The following is a 20,180-nucleotide window of genomic DNA, read 5'->3' as shown; positions in this document are numbered from 1 at the left end:
GGACATGCTATCTTCATAAGGTGGCAAGATCTTATCAGGACAATGTCGAAAATCCTTTTAGGGAGAGCTCATTGTGTGTGCTTGTTTAAATTTTCTTCAGATACAATGTAAACACCTAGTTAGTCTGTTACTGTCAGTTATCCTCTCAAAACCAGAAGCCGGTTTCCTTCTTGCCACCACAAAGATTCCTCTAGTCGCATCATGTCATTAGCTCAGGTAATCCACTTGTGCCCTAGTGCTTTGATTATGAGATCGCAGTGAGTCAGGACTAAAGGAGCTGCACCCCCAGTGAGGAAGAGCTGCACAGTCAGACCAACATCTTACATGGGGCCTCTGTGTTGATGTGCTGCTCCTGTTCATTCCCCTACAATGATTGGACTAACTCACATTGGTACCTAACCAGATCCGGGTGGACCTGTGGAGAATGCAACGGAGCAAAGGGCTGTTTAAATTCACATCAAAACAACAAGCAAACAGCCAAATAAACAGGGCAGCTGTTACTGGATAAAGAAGGTTGTCACGTAAGTAAACATCGGATTTAAAGATCCCAATGAAGTAAATGTTTTTGGTTGTTACTGTATGAAATAGAACAAAGACTGTTTTACTCTATATTTTAATATTTGCATTATCTCTCAGGCTTTCTGTGCAGTTCAGTTTACTTTGTTTTTTTTGTACAATAGATAAACATTTTACAAAATTCAGCATTATGTTTAAGCACATTAAACCACCATATTCAGATCTAAACATATAATACATGCTTTGTTTTTTTTTTATAAACATCCATAAATAAATAAAAGTCAGTTATGTTTTATTCACTAACCTTAAACAAAAGACAGACATTTGAAAGTAACCTCTTTTCATCTTCTAGCTGGGCAAATATTTTCTGTTTCCTTTGTTTTTTTAGATTGTTTTATGTAAGGCTACATAGAATTGAGACAAAAACAGAACTGCAAGGCAGGATTGAGGCCAATCACAGTGGGAAGGAGTAAACCAGCAGTTAACAAGATTAAAGCATGAATGGCCTCCAGATTTAGCTCCTCTGCTGCTGAAATGCACTCATCTATTATCTAAAGCTTGAACCGAAGCAGAACAGTTTTAAAATGAGAGTAATCTCTTGTGTAAATCATTCGGTAATCCCCCAGCAGGTACATAATGCAAACTCTTGTTTTTATTTATACATTTATATGTGCATGGTATTTTCCACCTTTTATTAGCCATGGTTTGTCTGTGCTTTGAACAGGAACAGTCATGGGCTGTGGCGTCTCAAAGTCCAACCAGTTCCACAAACACTCCAGGAAAGGTACAACAACCAACATCAGTTCTCAGCTCTTCTAATAAAAAAAAAACGCTCCATGTTTGCTTCTATGTATGTAAACAACATTTCTATTTTTGTCTCTCTTCTTGTTCTCCGCTGCCCTCAGCTGTCACCAGTAAGTCACTTCTGTTCTATGCTTGTCGTGTCTGTATCGCTGTTTTTGGAGATAAACTCCATCCTGATTTTTGTAGGCAGAAGGCTAACAGCTGAGTGTGAAAAACTAAGTACAGCCCTGCTGCTTTCAGAGGCCTCGGCTGGCCCGGACGCTCAGCTTCTGCATGATGATTGGATGATCTGTCTGAGGCTGAATCCCTTTTTGATTGACAGCGAAATGAGCGAATCAGCGAATCAGCGATCTTGAAATTGAGCTTCCCCTCCTTGAAAGACCAGCATCGGCCACTGCCTCCTTCCCCTCCAAGCAAATTTCTATGGATATTGGACAATCTTTTAGCAGATTAAGTCAGGCAACACCAACTGTTTAACTACCATCCAGAGCACAGAGCACTGGCATTCCACAGGGCTGCATGCTTAGTCCCTGCTTTCTTTTCTGTCTTCACCCACGACTGCAATGCTCTTTATGGCTCCATAGTTATAATACCATAATTAAGTCTTTCGACCAGATCATGCTGATTGTTCTTGTCAAATACAATGACCAAATAGCCTATAGAGATGAGACAGGGAACCTGGTTGAGTAATGGGTTAAATATAAACAGTTTCACACCACTATATTTTCTTGACCGTGTCCTGTCCGGCAGAGTAGCGCTCAGAATTGTTGTCTGAGTGCCAAAAAAAAGCCCAACAGATTTACTTTCACAAGTGGAGCATTACAGCTAACGCTTTAAAGCTCTGCTTGACATTTATAATAGAAACTTTATTAGAAACTGCTTTGGGATTATTTCAATTGTTACGGACACAAAGACAGAAACGAAAAGGAAAAAATAAGTAAAAAATAAAAAATAAATAAATGCAAGATGTACTTAGTGGTAAATGGAGCTCAATGAAGAACCTTCGTGTATCTGTTAACACCTGAATCTAAACACCTGTAGGTCTGAGTGTGAGCGCATTTGTGCATACAAGGTTTCTCCATCAAAATATGCAATAGCGAGTGTGAGGAACCACAGACCTGCCCCCCTGGACCCGGGACAGATATGGAGGAGATCCAAGCCATAGATATTGCCAGATGGCATGGCCACACACCTTTATGTTAAAAGGATGCCGGCTGAGCATGTCACCAGCTTCGAGATCCTGGGGGTTCACATATAAGAGGATTTGTTCTGGACTCACAACACCTCCTGCCTTATCAAGAAAGCTCATCAGCACATCTTCTTTATGAAAACATTGAGGAAAAATAACCTCTCCCTCTGTTTAACACTGAGTAGGAAAAATCACTCGACACATCACTGGTGTTCCACTTACTACTATTGAGGACGTCCACAGGAAACAATACCTGTGTAAAGCACACAGGATTTTATGGAACTCCTCCCTCCAGCCCATAAAAATGTCACCCTCCTAGCTTCTGGGAGGTACTTTAGGTTCCTGTAGTCCAAGACCAATAAGCAGAAGAAATCTGGAACGATGTCCTTTGCACAGAGAAGAGGAAAATATAGATGGATATCTTCAGCACAGTGATCCTAATTGCAGCAGCAAATCTTCAGCAGAATGGCTGAAAAAAGTAAATAATCAAAGTATACCCCTCAGACTGGTTGAAATCCTAAGCTAGTGAACCATGGGGTGTACTTAGTCTTTCTCACAGTTTTAAAAATAAATTTTGGCTCATAAATGATGACAGTGTGGCATCGTTTTGTGCACTTTAGGTTAGACAAAAAAAAAAAAAATAGAACCTGGTTAAGATTAGATCATTTTCATTGAAACATGATTTGCAAAACCCCAGAATTGGAAGAGGGTTACTTTCTTTTGAATTTGGCTGCATATAATTCCTTTTAGTTATGATGAGATACTATGTCAAAGAAATAGTAAATTATTAAAAAAGCAACAGTCAGATGTAGTGAAGAGAATTTTGCTCAACTCAGTCGATTGATCTTGAAGCCCAGAAAACCTTCATAGTTTTAAGCTTTTCTTAAAAAGACTTAAGGTCAAAATCTAACTAAATAATGAGATACACAACCTGCAGATAGTGTAAGATTTTTTTTATAAATATTATCTTTTAACCCTGATCATTTTAGTAACCTGTCATTTACTCTCTATATTTCAGCTATAAGGGCCGCTGTCCTAATTCAGCGATGGTACCGGCAATATGTTGCTCGCACAGAGATGAGGCGGAGATACACTTGGCACATCTTCCAGTCCATCGAATACTCTGGAGAACAGGCCCAGATCAAGGTGAGAAACTGCAGCAAATGTTCAGGTTGGCTGAAAATAAAAACAAATCACAACTTCATCTTCATTTCTCCTTGGCTCCTCAGCTTTATAACTTCCTCGGCTACCTCATGGACAATTTCACACCATCTAGCACAGAACGTAAGATTGTTTTTACATGGATCTAAGTAATTTTTTTGGTTGTTGTTCCTTTAATCTGACTGACCTTCAACTTTGTGAACCTTCCAGGAAATTTGATCTCGCATATCTTTAGAGAAAATGATGTTTGTTGGGATGCAGAATGGGAGAGGTACTTCTGCTTCAAGAACATCGAAGTGCCGGAGGTTTACTCAGGGCCTCATCTCACCTTCCCCCTGACGGTGGAGCAGACAGTCGGCCTGCTGGAGGCCTTCAGGAACAAAAAAGTAGGAACATGGTAGTTTTGACATGTTTTTAGTTCAAGTGCAAAAATAAAATGTTCAATGGGGAGCTGTAATATAAGTTTTCAGGTTTTTTTTTTGTTTGAGATTATGCTCTTTCAGTAAAGGAGACGTTTATTTCAAGGCTTTTAAACTCAACTTTACCAGGAGTAGGAATAAGCATGTTGTATGCCTGCATGATCTGTGATGATTTCCCAGCGTTGTTTATTGTTGGTGGTTTATAATCAGTCCATGGTTTTAATTAACTCAAATATTTGTCATATTCAATATATTTTAACTGCATTTACACATTGTCGCATGTTTGTTTTCGGTGTCCTTTAAATCATGTAATATTATTCTAAGAAGACACCATGAATTCAATATCCAGGAAAAAGTTTCATATTCAAAAATGCCTAAAAACAAATATTTATGCAAACGTAATTTTGCTGGTGGTCTTATGTGTCTGCGGCCATCCTTTCTAACTTATCTCTCGCCCAGTAGCAGCTGCACTCTCGCTATGTTCTCGAGATGCTCCTGGAGACGTGGAAGCTGCTCCGCATGTTGCCAAACATCAACCGCATCTCCACCTGCCAAAGCAAAGAAGTCACTATCTGTGGTAAGATTTAACTAATAGCAGAACTTTTATGAGGGTATTTGTGAAGATGACCACTATTTCAGTTTGGTAGATTTAATAGTTTTTGATCCTAAATATACACTGCCGGTAAAAGGTTTTAGAAACACTTTCTCATTTATTGGTTTTCTTTATGTTTATGACTATTTACATTGTACATAGATTCTCACTGAAAGCATCAAAATAGTGAATGCACTCATATGGAATTATGTAGCAAACAAAAAATTTTTTTATATTTTAGATTCTTTAAAGTAGCTGCCCTTTGCTGTGATGACTGAATTATTAACCTTTAGCCGTCTCTCAATGAACCTCTGGGATGTTCTTTCAAAGCTCTTTGAAAAACCATTTGAGGTGACCACCTCATGAAGCTCAGGGAGAGAATGCTAAGAGAGCAAAGCAGTAATCAAAGCAAAGGGTGGATATTTTGAAGAATCTAAGATATAAAAATGTTTAGAGTTATTTCACTCTTTGTTTACTACATAATTCCTTGCGTGTTCAATTCACAATTTTGTTGCCTTTGGTGAGAATCTACAATGTAAATAGTCCTGAAAATAAAGAGACCCATTAAGTAGTAAAGTGTATCTAAAACTTTTGACCAGCAGTGTAACTTCATCAATCCATTTAACATTGTAGGAAATAAGCTAAAATTGTGGTTCCCTTCTTTACATATTGGGTAGTTTTACTTTTTACTTTTTGTAATACAAAAGATCACAAACGTTATGGGTAAAAGTCAGGTTTTTGACCCTTTAAGCCTGAGAATACCTCTCAATATTACTTATGAATGTATGTAAGAACAGTCCTCTTATACAAATATGTATTAATATTTCTTCTGTGCAGGTGATTTGCATGGACAGCTGGAGGATCTGCTGCTGATTTTTTACAAGGTTAAATATTGTAAAAACCTTTTTTTCCAGCTGATAATGTATGCATTTATATTTAAACTGATCCTGGCTCTTGTTCAGCATGTAAGACAAAGTCACAAACTAATATACAATGCCTTCCAAAGGTGTTCATATCCCTTAAACCTTTTAACAAATTTGTTTTTGTTACAACCTGAGACATCTAAATGTTTAATTGGGATATTCTTGAGTAGGCCTGCCCAGTGTTATTCGTAGTTATGAACTGGAAGTAAAGTATACATGGTTTAAAAATGTTTTATGAATAAAAATCTCTACTAGCTTTGCACTTTTGGAGACGGCCGATTCTTCTTTGCAAAATGGCACAAGCTCAGTCGGATCAGAAGGACAATTCAGGACTTTGACTGGGCCATTCTTATACTATGTTTAAGATTGTTGCCCTCTCCTGGTCTAAAGGATTTGCAGCCTCTAGCCTTTAATTATGTGCATCCATTTTCCCTTCAACTCTGACCAACTTTCCTGCCCCCTCTAAGAAAAGCATCCCCACAGCATGATGCTGCCACCATGTTTCGTTGTGTCGACTGTGTTTTCAAGGAGAGGCCATACATATGTCTCCTGCCTAGCTCGTGACACACTGGGAAACTGGACTTCTTATGGTGTTCATTGTATAATTTCCTTCTTCTTCACTCTTTCATAAAGACTAGATTTGTGGCGACTTTAACCTGAGCTGTGGATCTCTGCACCTTTACCAGATTTGCCATGGGTCTCTTAGCTGCTTCTATCATTAATGCTCTCCATGCCTAGCCTGTTTTAGTTGGATGATCATGTCTTAGTAGTTTTGCAGTTGTGCAATACTAACCATTTTTAGATAATGGATTGAATGGTGCCCTGTGAGATGTCTGGGACACTGTTTTACAAACCAAACCCTGCTTTAAACATTTTTATCTCTGACCTGTCTGCTGTGTTCCTTCATCTTCATGATGTTGTTTGTTCACTAATGTTCTCTAACAAACCTCTGAGGCCTTCACACTTCTATTTATACTGAGATTAGATTACACTTAGGTGAACACTATTCATCTATATGGAATTTGGCTGCACTGAATTTTATTTAGGGGTATCGGAGTAAAGGCGGCTGAATACAAATACACGCCTCGCTTCAGGCTTGTGGCTGTGACAAGATCAAATGTGAGGAAGTATGAATACGTTTGCAAGGCACTATGTGTTATATCCAAAAAGTAACTAATTAAAAGGGTTAAAGTTGCATATCAGGGAAAAGCAAGTAAAATATACTTTTAGTGAGCTAATTTTAATGTAACTGCTTACCTGTTAAATAATTAGTGTCCATTTCTTCTTGAGTTAAACTCTGTATATGCATGTTACAAATAAATTATTATGATCTTAATGTTTTTTCACCAATCAGCATAACAGGGCCAGATTAGTTGTTTGCATGCATGCTACAGATTATCCCTATAATCTTGCTTTTATTTGCCCTTCTTCACCTCTCAGAATGGCATGCCATCCCTAGAAAAGCCCTATGTGTTTAATGGAGACTTTGTTGACCGAGGAAAAGACTCCATCGAGATCCTCCTCATCCTGTTTTCGTTCATGCTTGTTTATCCATGTGACGTCTACTTAAATAGAGGAAACCATGAGGACCATATCATCAACCTCAGGTGAAAATGATCTGTACAACTGTTGGGAATTAAAGGTAGAAGTTGGATTTCGATAGAACGAAGCCTCCTGTTTCTCTCTCAGACTTCCTTTCTTGTGTTTCCAGGTATGGGTTCACCAAGGAGGTGTTGACTAAATACAAGGTAAGTTTGCACTCTGCAATTCTGCAACCTTCTAAACTTTTAAACCAATGCAGACCCCTGCTGATAGCCCAGAAGTAATGACCCTGCTTATCAAAGGTGTCTAAATGTGTTAATGCAGCCCTAATGTTCATTATTCCTGGGAAAGCACAGCATGGCAGACACTCCTCCTTAAACTAGTACACAGCGGGACATCTGCCTCCTGACGAGTCAGGGAGGTCAGAAACATCAAAAGACTGGCAGAGGAAAATCCATTGTCCATAATGTGGCACACATCCTGTGCTTGCATCTGGAATTTATTCAAATTCCTGCAAACCTGAAACTGAAAACTTTACTGAGAGGGTTTTAATCATAAGCTGGGGCTACAAACATGAATCCAATGAGTCCGAAACCCGGCATATTCTCAACATGTAACCCACATTTATCCCATATTATTGTTGATTAACACTGTTACTTGTGTTAGTAATTTGGGTTATGAAAATAATCATATAGTATACAGAGCTTTGCAAAAGTATTCAGACTCCATTGTTCTCATTTTGTCACATTATAATCACAAATGTCAACATATATTATTAGGGTTTTATGTTATAGATCAACACAAATAACAGGGAAGGTATTCAAAATATTTTAAACATAAAAATCTGAAATCTGTAACATATGTATGTATTTAGGTGCCTTTACTCTGAAACCCTTAAATAGAATCCAGCGGAACCAGTTTCCTCAAGAAGTCACCTGATTAAATCTCAACATGAACAGAGCGGTTCTGTGAAGCCTCAGAGGTTTGTGAACAAACAGCACCATGAAAAACAAGGAACACAGCAGAGGGATCAGGGACAGAGTTCTAGAGAAGCTTAAAACAGGGTTATAGATCTACCCATAACGTGAAAAGCAAACCTACCAAGACACAGTCGTTCACCTACAATGACAGACCTGACAAGGAGAGCATCAACCAGAGGCGGAGTAAAGAAACTCGCGGTAACTAGACAGAATAAATATTTAATGGCAGAATGGCAAGAAGAAAGACATTTTCTGACAGAAAGTCATTAGATGTCTCTTTCACAGTTTTCCACAAAGCATGTAAGTTACAAAGCAAGCATGCGAGTGCATACTCACTCGTCAAATGAGACCAAAATTAAGAAAACTTAGAAAACTAATACACCATCTCCATGGGGGTGGCAGCATTATGCTGTGAGGATGCTTTTCTGAGGCTAAATACAGGATGGTACTTTAGGAAAACCTGTCATCCGACAGATGTGCTTAACAAACAGCTGCCAAAAAACAACAAAAAAAAAACACACCACAAACTGAATTATGTCACATATACTTCTGTTTATGTTTCTCCTCAGATTCACGGCAAGCGGATCCTAAAGCTGCTGCAGAAGATTTTCAGCTGGTTGCCGTTAGCAACTGTCATCGATCAGAAGGTGCTGGTCCTCCACGGAGGTATCTCCGACTCTACAGATCTCTATGCCCTGGCCAAAGTGAGCCGTCATAAAGTGAGGAACGTCCACACTCAAACTGATTTAACATAGATTTTTCACAGCCTTTACATTCAGTCTCCTTTGTTCCTACTCCAGTATGTTTCAGCTCTAAGGCCTCCAAAGAGAAGGAACAACAGCTCACCAGGTATGTCCATCGACATAGACATGGACGACGTACTCTGGAACACCAGCAGGATCTACCAGCGCCAGGCCTCCTTCACGTATCCTAAACCCATCGGACCGCGGAACTGCTTCCACAACCGCTCGCTGCAGGACTTCTCCACCCGGATCAAGGTGAACATGGAGAATGAGCTGGAGAACAGCAAGAGGAGAGAGGTCATACTGGCAGCAGCACTCAACAGATCACAGCAAGACATTTTGTCTGTGTCCACAGACTCTGTGAACAGTCACAATGCCAAGGAGGAGTGGAGGCAGGTAAGAGAGCGGAGAGTCTTCAGAAACTAAAGACCATCCAAAATCTTATCCTTACGTTTTCCTTCTTATCCTCATATCTTCCTGACAGTCCTGGCAGGATAAATGTCCATAAAATAACTTGTCAGACTAAAGACCTATAGATAAACACAGATACAGCACATACACTATGTTGCCAAAATAAATCGTCACCCATCCAAATCTTTGAATTCAGGTGTTCCAATCCCTTCCATGACCACATGTGCGCAAACCCCAGCAACTGGGTATTCAGACTACTTTTACAATCATTTGAGAAACAAATTGACCTCTATCAGGAGTTCTGTGAATTCCAGAATGGCACCATGCCACGACACGATAATTAGTCCAAAAATGTCTAATCATGAAATGTCCACTCTACCAAATACTCCACAATCACAGTTTGGGGAAGACCCCTGTTTCAACAGAAGCCTTCCCAGAAAGGTTAAAGCTGCTATACTTGGACTTGGAGACCGAAGTAGACCTTAGTGGGTGGTTATTTAAAAAAAGCTGAGAATCACTGCTATAGAGCAATAGTTTCCATCCATCTAGCCATTGTCTTCCACTTATCTGGGGTTGGTTCACAGCGGGAATTGATCTGGGGGGTAAGCCAGACTTTCCAATTCCAGGCCACAGTTCCAACTTAGCCTGGAGGATCTGGAGGACCGAGTCTTGGTTCTACCCTGGGGTGTCCTTCTGGTGATGAATGCTGGAAAACCTGCAAAGGAATACAACCACTTCAACTCCTCGATGCAGAGAAGCTGCTATACTCTGAGCTCCACACAGATGACAGAGATCCTCTTCTTATCTTTAAGCCTGTGCTTACAAAAAAGATAATTTCAGCCACTTTTGTCCCGGATCTGATTCTCTTGGTCATATCTCATGACTATAAGTCTAGAATGGAAGGTAGATTGTCCAGTAAATGACAAGCTTTAACTTTTGGCTCAGTGCAGATCATACCTTAGTCCTATTGTCCACCTCATCATTCGTTCTGCTATTACTCACAAACTAAACTCCAAGAACTGAGAACCCTCCACTTGAGGCAAAGACTGACCCCCAATTAAGAGGGGGCAGTCCACCTTAACCACAAGGAGAAGCAGAAGGAGTGTTTATTTAGGTTGACTTGCATGCTTTTATCTGAAGTTATGTTCACCATACAGTTGAGCACATTACAGTTTCCAAACCTGGTGTTTGTATCAAACGTTTTAAAATCTCTTGAGCTTTATAGACAAAAATATAAAGAATAAATATTGTGATTTTCCTGTCTGAATGATGCAGTGTTGTTTGATGTTTACATTGAAACCATGTTATGAACACAAAGATGCCGCGGTCAGGGATCCTGACCTTTGTGCTCCAGTCTTCCTCTAATCACAAACCGGCGGCCCGAGGCTTCACCTGCTATAATCCACAATAATCTCCCTGCCCTGACTTCAATCTGCTTTTCAGGCTGACTGTCACAGCAAGACTGAAAGCTGGGCTCGTTAAGTAGCTCACGCTGATAATTTCATTGAAAGTCAAAGGTGTAATTTTAGACCCCAATGTAAACAGTAGGCCATAAAAAGACAATGCAAAACTTTACAGTCTATGATTTCTACTTCTTAACTTGCTTTATATGGTTTTGTTCATTATTGCCTCCTTGCATTCAGAACATAAAATACATTTAAGATTTTATAAATCTTAAAGATGATATAATATTTTATAAGTGTTTAAAAATGGCATTTTATTGACTATATAATAAATAATACAATAAACCTCCCTGAAACAATGTTTTCACTATTTAGAGTTCCTGTAGAATCTAGATGTGTCTGGAAAAGTTTGGAATTTAAGTATTTCAAGAAACATCTGCAGTTCCAGATTTTATTCCCTATGACACTGTCTGGTTGGTTGGTTGGTTCCATCCATCCATCCATCCATCCATCCATCCATCCATCCATCCATCCATCCATCCTTTCACTTGAAATGATTAAAACTGTTTTTAGTAGTCAGATTTTTCCTCATAGAAGTGTGATTTAGCTAAATTATATTTTATACATACAGTTTCGTTCTTTGAACAATAACATAGTGAAAGTTCTTGGTTGTTCACAAACTTGAGGTTGAAAGCCAATTTAATTCAAACACAAAATGATTACCAATAACTTGTGTTTAAGAGATAAAGACGGTGGTCAGAAAATGTTAAATACTCTAGTTGTTGAGGCCTTTTTTTTACATTTTTGTTTAAGTGACTTAACAGTGTTTGCAATATTTAACCAGCGATACTCAGAGACAAATGTTGCTGTTATTTTGAGGGTCAGAAGCAAAAAATGTTGCGAATCTCATGTAGAATTTCACTTTTTCGATTAAATGAAGAAAATAAAAATGTGTTTTATTTATTGTTGTGCACATTTTTTTTAGATCAATGAAAAAATTTCTAAATAGAAAATAAAACCAAACAAAATTATTTTAATTCTAATGGAAACTCAATCTTCAATGTTTGTTCCTTCTGGGTTACACTAATTGTCAGAATATCACACACAGTCCTACCAGTGGGAACACAAGCAATGGGTTATTGGCACTTGGTGGTTTATGCCAAAATATATGTAAAAACACAGCCAGAAAAACGTTTTAAATAATAAATACTACTGAACTCAGTCCTGCATAAAAGATTTTTCAGGTTTTTTTTTTTATAAATTTGAGCTTTTTGAACTTTAAAATATATCCAATAATGATGAGTTTTATTTTTCATTCTGTATACAGTTTTTGATTTTATGGAATCAGTCTTTCAACTTGTTTGCATGCATTTTTTTCAGCTTCCACAGTATTACAAAAATAGCAAATTAGAGTTATGGACACATCTGCAGTGGCTGCTAAATGTAGAATAATTGAGTCATTGACTATTTATGGATGGTTCTTTTTATTTCAAAAATCTCTAATGTGGGACTTTTTTGTGTCTGCAGATTCTGGACCTGCTGTGGAGTGACCCGATGAACCGGGACGGCTGCATACCCAACGAAGTGAGGGGTGGAGGTTGCTACTGGGGCCCGGATATCACTGAGAACTTCCTGAACAGACACAATATGCAGCTCATTATCCGCTCCCATGAGTGCAAACAGGAGGGCTACGAGTTCTGCCACAACCGGAAGGTGAGATCAGGTCAACAGCTCAGTTCAGGACACCATTAATGTTTCCAAACCCTTCCTTAAAACACTGTGTTACCTACCTCTCATTTTGCAAAGCTCAGTTCTTTATTTACTTTACCCAGGTCCTCACTCTATTCTCTGCCTCAAATTATTACGATGTGGGAAGCAACCGGGGGGCCTATGTGAAGTTGGGTCCAGATCTTGTGCCTTATGTGATTCAATACCAGGCAAGCAGCATGACCAGAGAACTCACTGCCGGGCAAAGGTAAGAATAAAATGCTGGCAATTACTAACTGCAACAATGGGAATCATGGGCAGATAGAATATGCACAAATAATGAAGAAATAAGCAGAGAATTAGATGTGAAAAAGAAATTGTGGGATTTTCAAATTTCAAAAAATAAAAAGACTTGCACATCCACACCTAAAAAAGACACAAATTCAATGAAAATGTTACTGAAATGAACACAAAAGGTACTGAAAGACTCAATTCCCAGCACTGCATTGCAACATTTTAGCAACATGGTGACGTTTCTAAGCAGAGATGTACAGAACAGAGATATTTGGCCAGTTTGTGATTACCTATTTTGTAAAGCTTCGTAAAGCAATGCATGGGCACGAAATTGGGGTATGAATTGACAAAGGGCGAAATTACCTGGAACCTCTTTTGATCTTACAGCAAGTACATAAGGTATGACAAGCAGGTGTATTTACCTATTTTAGGAGTAAGGAACACAATTTCAAAATTAGTTTAGCATCTAATGAGAACCAGTATGATAAGGAGGGGAGATGGGTAACAAACCTTTTCCTGTCTTGGTGAATGCTTTGTCCAGGCAGTGATTTGGCACATAACTTAATTTTTTAACAGCCAATTTCACTTAGCCATACAGAAAAATATATTAAAGCTAAATGAGAACCATTTGCTTCCCTGAATTATTTCTGTCACACATTTTAATCAGAAAAGGATGATTCTGTAATAATCTTCTGTTTTTTTGAAGAAAAAAAACATTTCCAAAATATGGTACCCAGTTGTCAAGACAGAGGAAAGATTTTCTTTTCCTTTTCAATTTCCACCCCATTCAGGAGTAAGTGTCTTGGGGCTTAAACTGACCCTTACCTTGTATTATTGCTTTCTAAAAGCAATGTAGAAAGTAAGCAATGGGGCCTGAGAATCACATTGTAAAGCACTCAAAATACTTTAAAACGTGCAATAGAAGTGTTCCCTACATAGCGTTTATCCTGATTAAATGTGTTTTCTTCCCTGTCGGCTGCAGTGTCGGACGAACTGAACGCTCGGCCCTGAAAGTCCTGCGGGAGCAGCTGTTTGCACACAAGTCCGACATCCTCTGTGCCTTCAAAAAGTTTGACACCACAAACACAGGTGTGTTCAGTGTTGGTTTTCACACACTGATTGAGCTTTCAGCAGATCAGGTGCTTGTTCTGTGTCAGATCTCAACGTTTAGCATGTGGTTCGATGGAAATTTGAGCACAGATCTTTTATATCCTTTGTGCTGCATTATAATACCCATTCAGGATAAGAACAGCTTGTATGACAACTAAAAGTCCAGTCGAAAACACATTGGTTTCACAAAAACTTCAGATGGAAGATTAGGGATTTATTTCTTACAGAAACAGTGCTGGAAAGCTATACGATCTTCCAGGAATAGAAAACTTTCTGGATTCTGGATAATGTTACTGAGAAAATGTGTTTGATTTTAGTCACTTCTCTCAGAGTCATTAAAGCTTACTTGCCATGCATACAGAAACAATGAACACCAATAGGCAGATGCTATAGCGATGCTGTAACGAGAATGAAACTGAATTATTCCTCTGTTCTGAACTTTGATCTCCATCAGGTTTAGTGTCCCTGAACGATTGGTCCTCAGCGGTAGAGAGCGTTATGCACCTGAATCTGCCGTGGAGGATGCTACGCTGTCAGCTGGTCACCTGCAAGACGAGTGATGGCATGATCAACTACTGCGACTGGTTCAATGAGCTCGCCATCAAAGGGCCCAACACAGATGTAAGAATTTCAACCAAAAAAAACTGTTCTGTTATAGATTGAGGAGGATATGGTAAATGGACTGAACTTTGACAGCACCTTTCCAGTCATACAGACCACTCAAAGCGCTTTACACAAGAGCCACATTCACCCAGTCACAGTCACTAATGCTCACACATTCATTCACAGATACGCAGATCAGTGTATGAATGTTTGCCCAGGGGCACATTGACATATTGCAGGAGGAAGCTGGAATCGAACCCACAACCTTCTGATTGCAAGAGAAATATTCTTCCTAGTGAACCACAGTCGATATTTTATCTTTAAAAAAGTATGAATAGGTGTATTTGGACATCTATTTTTTTTAGCAGCATTAATGTAAAACCTAAATGTGATCAATAATATATGTTGTTATCAGGCGTATTAATAGGAGTTAAGAGTTAGGTCAGACACCTGAAGACGTAATTTAAATATTTGCAAAGTTTGCAATTTCAGCTTTTAACAAAATCAAAACCAAAAGCAGGACACAGTTTAGACGTAAATTCAAATTAGACCCGCACAATATCAGTATAAAATGCAATTGCTATACTAAGCTGAATATTGTGACATCCATTACATCTATGCTTAATTTTTTTGTCTCTACTTTCTTTTGGTACATCCCAATCTCCACACCACTCTCTGTGTTTCCGCATCCCGGCCCCTAAAAATAAACATGAGGTGGGAAAATCAAGGGCAGTTAGTGTTCATCCAAATGGCCAAATACATGCAAAGGGGTGAATACATGGTTTATATAAATTCCTACCTGAGTCTTTGGTAACTGTGATATTGCATACATTAATATTGCGATCACGACTGTGATTCCATATAATGTGCAGCTGTATAAATAATTACTCACAATTTAATAAATTTATGTAACTGAATATTTTGTAATGAAAACTTTTTTGATTAATCATAGTATTGTTGATTATTGTAGATTGAGAGCTGGAGAGCTCCTTCGGTAACAGACTGCTGGATCCTAGGTGCACAAAGGAGCATTATTTTAAATCCTTCCTCCCAGCGGTTGTTTGAATTTATAACCATCATTACTCCATCATTGCTCCCAACATGCCCAATAAATGTTTAAATCCCTGCTGTTATTTGCAGTTTTTTATTTATTTTTGTAAACAGTGTATTGTTAATTTGTCATGCACAATTACAAATGCGCTTTTTGCTCATTTTCAAATCTGGGTATCCCATTTTAATAGCTGTAGAGTATATATTTTTCTTGATTTGTAACTTTTTCACCTTTCCTGTACAGTGTACTCTTACTTTTTGATTTTTATAGTTATTTTACAGTTTTGAGTGCCTGCATGCTTCCATTTGCCTTTTATGTTGCTACTCACACACTTGAATTTCCCCACTATGGGCCAATAAAGAATATTTCTATTCTATTCTATTCTATTCTATTCTAGTGATTTATCTTTTTCTAGTGACTTAATTTATCCTGATTATCCATTATGATGAACTGAAGGATGGTTTGATCGTTGAGGTTCTGTGTGAGGTCTTGTTGGTATGTCCTTATTTTGTCTTCCAGGCCTCTCATATTTCTGAGGAAGTATCACAATATAACATGATGGTCAGCGTCCAGGTCTGGGATTTAGATGAGTCAAAAAAGCTGCTAAGGTCCAAAAAACCTTAAAAAGACATCCGGAAAGCCTGTGGAGCGTCTGATATAAACCACCTGTCATTTATTCTGTCTTATTAAGGAAACACTGCATATTATGCCAAGATATACAACATATTTAAAAATTATTTGGAGCTCTGAAGGAATATGTAATGCTTGTGCCATTAAGGTTTCATTCATCAGAAATTATTTTGCGTTCTCTGCAGAAAATTAGTGAAAAAGAAACCAGTGGGAAAAGCAAAAAAGCAAATGAAGCTATTGGTAAAGATTACATTAGAGTCTGGCTCCTGGGGAGGAAAAGCTGACAGAAATGAGAGGAAGCTGAAAATATCAAAGATTAAAAACCAGCAGACCACAAATAGTTACGTTTTCTATTTTTCCTCAGCACATCGACCAGAGCCTGCTGGAGACTTTGTACCGCCATCGGTCCACTTTAGAGACCATCTTCAGGATTGTAGACACAGAAAACTCAGGTAAAATAACTGCACAGTATATATATATATATATATATACACAGGGGTTGGACAATGAAACTGAAACACCTGGTTTTAGACCACAATAATTTATTAGTATGGTGTAGGGCCTCCTTTTGCGGCCAATACACCGTCAATTCGTTTTGGGAATGACATATACAAGTCAAGCACAGTGGTCAGAGGGATTTTAAGCCATTCTTCTTGCAGGATAGTGTCCAGGTCACTACGTGATACTGGTGGAGGAAAACGTTTCCTGACTCGCTCCTCCAAAACACCCCAAAGTGTGATGTATCAAGAGCCACGGTATCCAGGGTAATGTCAGCATACCACCAAGAAGGATGAACCACATCCAACAGGATTAACTGTGGACGCAAGAGGAAGCTGTCTGAAAGGGATGTTCGGGTGCTAACCCGGATTGTATCCAAAAAACATAAAACCACGGCTGCCCAAATCACGGCAGAATTAAATGTGCACCTCAACTCCCCTGTTTCTACCAGGACCATGTGCATCCAATGGTTCAAACATTGTATCCTGAAGGCGGTGCTGTGTATCAGGATGACAATGCACCAATACACACAGCAAGACTGGTGAAAGATTGGTTTGATGAACATGAAAATGAAGTTGAACATCTCCCATGGCCTGCACAGTCACCAGATCTAAATATTATTGAGCCACTTTGGGGTGTTTTGGAGGAGAGAGTCAGGAAACGTTTTCCTCCACCAGTATCACGTAGTGACCTGACCACTATCCTGCAAGAAGAATGGCTTAAAATCGCTCTGACCACTGTGCAGGACTTGTATATATCATTCCCAAGATGAATTGATGCTGCATTGGCCGCAAAAGGAGGCCCTACACCATACTAATAAATTATTGTAGTCTAAAACCAGGTGTTTCAGTTTCATTGTCCTACCCCTGTATATATACTGCTCAAGAAAATAAAGGGAACACTTAAACAACACAATATAACTCCAAGTAAATCAAATTTCTGTGAAATCAAACTGTCCACTTAGGAAGCAACACTGATTGACAATCAATTTCACATGATGTTGTGCAAATGGAACAGACAACAGGGGGAAATCTTTGGTGATCAGCAAGACACACTCAATAAAGGAGTGGTTCTGCAGGTGGGACCACAGACCACTTCTCAGTACCTATGCTTTCTGGCTGATGTTTTGGTCACTTTTGAATGTTGGTGGTGCTTTCACACTCATGGTAGCATGAGACGGACTCTACAACCCACACAAGTGGCTCAGGTAGTGCAGCTCACCCAGGATGGCACATCAGTGCGAGCTGTGGCAAGAAGGTTTGCTGTATCTGTCAGCGTGGTGTCCAGAGCCTGGAGGCGCTACCAGGAGACAGGCCAGTACACCAGGAGACGTGGAGGAGGCCGTAGGAGGGCAACAACCCAGCAGCAGGACCACTACCTCCGCCCTTGTGCAAGGAGGAATAGGAGGAGCACTGCCAGAGCCCTGCAAAATGACTTCCAGCAGGCCACAAATGTACATGTGTCTGCACAAACGGTTAGAAAACGACTCCATGAGGATGGTATGAGGGCCCAACGTCCACAAATGGGAGTTGTGCTCACAGCCCAAAACCATGCAGGACGCTTGGCATTTGCCAGAGAACAATAGGATTGGCAAAGTCGCCACTGAATACAGATTCACGCTGAGCACATATGACAGATGTGACAGAGTCTGGAGACACTGTGGAGAGCGATCTGCTGCCTGCAACATCCTTCAGCATGACCAGTTTGGCATTAGGTCAGTAATGGTGTGGGGTGGCCTTTCTTTGGAGGGCCACATGGCGTTCCATGTGCTCGCCAGAGGTAGCCTGACTGCTATTAGGTACCGAGATGAGATCCTCAGACCCCTTGTGAGACCATATGCTGGTGCGGTTGGCCCTGGGTTCCTCCTAATGCAGGACAATGCTAGACCTCATGTGGCTGGAGTGTGTCAGCAGTTCCTGCAAGATGAAGACATTGAAGCTATGGACTGGCCCGGCCGTTCCCCAGACCTGAATCCGATTGAGCACATCTGGGACATCATGTCTCACTCCATTTGTGTGTGACTCCAAATCCAGGCCTCCATTGGCTAATAAATTTGATTTCCATTGATGATTTTTGTGTGATTTGGTTGTCAGCACATTCAACTTTGTACAGAACAAAGTATTTAATGAGAATATTTCATTCATTCAGATGTGTTGTTTGAGTGTTCCCCTTTTATATACACTATTGGTTTAGTGTCAGGTCTCTGTTAAGTGTGTTTAAATGAGCTTCTGGTAATCCACATGGAGCGTTTCAAACAGGTTGCAGCCTCCTGAATCCTGATGAGGATTAACCTACTGATCTACTAGTCCCTTTCCCACTTCTGAACTGTCACAGAGTTTCACACTCCATCTTTAACCACCTCCTCTTCTTCCCCAGGGTTCATCAGCATGGAGGACTTCCGGCAGACCTGGAAGCTCCTGAGCGTGTACCTGAAAATGGAGATCACTGATGAGGACATCTGCAACCTGGCCGTGACTATTGACAGCAACCACGATGGCAGCATAGACATCGACGAGTTCATGGAGGCTTTCCGGCTAACGGACAAGAAGAGCCGGCTGGAACGGGGACGCAGCATGTTCATGGGCACAGTGTCAGACCTCACCAAGCTGGAGGCTGACCCCAACTTATGACCTGGACATTGAAAACAGACTCCACAGAGGTGAAGCAGCTCACAACTGCCAGCTGCTTTGATGACGCACACAAAGACGCAGGATGTCACTGAGCAGCAGCTGTGTGGATCACAGGGGATTAGGTTGAGCTCAGAGGTCACTGTGTTTGGTGGTGAAGGTTTATTTCAGCATGTGAAGTGGCGTTATTCAGAGGAAGCAATATAATTTTTTTTTAGTAGGTACAAAATTAAATAATGTAATATCTGGACTGTATTATTAAAAAAATAAGTGTTAGACAATGATTATATGTTTGGATTAGTCTTGAATGTCCAACAAAGGATTGCTGTATTTTTATCAAGAACACATGTTTCTTAACCAAGTAAAAGACTATACAGGGACGCACACATTTATTTACACATCTGGTGAATCTTTGTAAATAGCCTTGAAATAAATTCATATTTTATCATGTTGGAATTATGATTATCGATTAATTAATATTTATCAAGAATTATAATTAACAATCATAATTTGACAGAATTAATTTCTTAACCAAAATCCTCATTTATGAATCGAAGACCAGGGATGTCTTCTAGTGTTGTAACTGTGGCTCAACGCCTTTGACAATTACAACCGTTAAATACTCGGTAATAATTGATAACTATTACCAGAGATGTCACTGTTTAATCAACCGTTTCTACCGAAACGTGGGGAACTTTTAACCTTATTTTGATTGACGAATCACTCTTGCACAAAATAAACACAAAACGCCTTCTCTTTATCTATGTGAATATTTATTAAATCACAGCCTAATACAATCCGCTCTTCCGATTTAATAATCTTCACCTACTCAAACATGCAAAGTTCTACACAAAAAGGGGGTAAAATGTCTAATGTAGTGGAATTTTCTTATCAAAGTGGACAGAAGTTGACTCACAACAAGAGAAAATCCGGACTTTGTCTTTATAAGTTTTATTCAAAGGCATTAAGTGTTTGAA

The 20,180-nt window shown here is 39.5% G+C and overlaps 1 protein-coding gene across 1 annotated transcript; it reads left to right on the top strand.

Moving 5' to 3' along the window:
- The first annotated feature begins 267 nt into the window (after positions 1-267).
- On the top strand, positions 268-19,659 carry ppef2a (protein phosphatase with EF-hand domain 2a). Its single transcript, XM_047380717.1, has 18 exons — positions 268-521; positions 1,241-1,300; positions 1,422-1,430; positions 3,528-3,655; positions 3,739-3,793; positions 3,881-4,056; positions 4,552-4,666; positions 5,519-5,565; positions 7,045-7,211; positions 7,316-7,352; positions 8,696-8,845; positions 8,927-9,265; positions 12,211-12,396; positions 12,516-12,658; positions 13,667-13,773; positions 14,249-14,415; positions 16,443-16,530; positions 18,953-19,659. The coding sequence occupies exons 2-18, from the start codon at positions 1,249-1,251 to the stop codon at positions 19,204-19,206; spliced, it is 2,220 nt and encodes a 739-aa protein (XP_047236673.1). The 5' UTR covers positions 268-521; positions 1,241-1,248; the 3' UTR covers positions 19,207-19,659.
- Positions 19,660-20,180: the final 521 nt, after the last annotated feature.

The sequence above is a fragment of the Girardinichthys multiradiatus genome, chromosome 12, assembly GCF_021462225.1.
Source record: "Girardinichthys multiradiatus isolate DD_20200921_A chromosome 12, DD_fGirMul_XY1, whole genome shotgun sequence".
In the NCBI taxonomy this organism is placed as follows: domain Eukaryota; kingdom Metazoa; phylum Chordata; class Actinopteri; order Cyprinodontiformes; family Goodeidae; genus Girardinichthys; species Girardinichthys multiradiatus.
The sequence above is the reverse complement of the archived record's forward strand: the minus strand, read 5'-3'. Positions and strand labels throughout refer to the sequence as shown.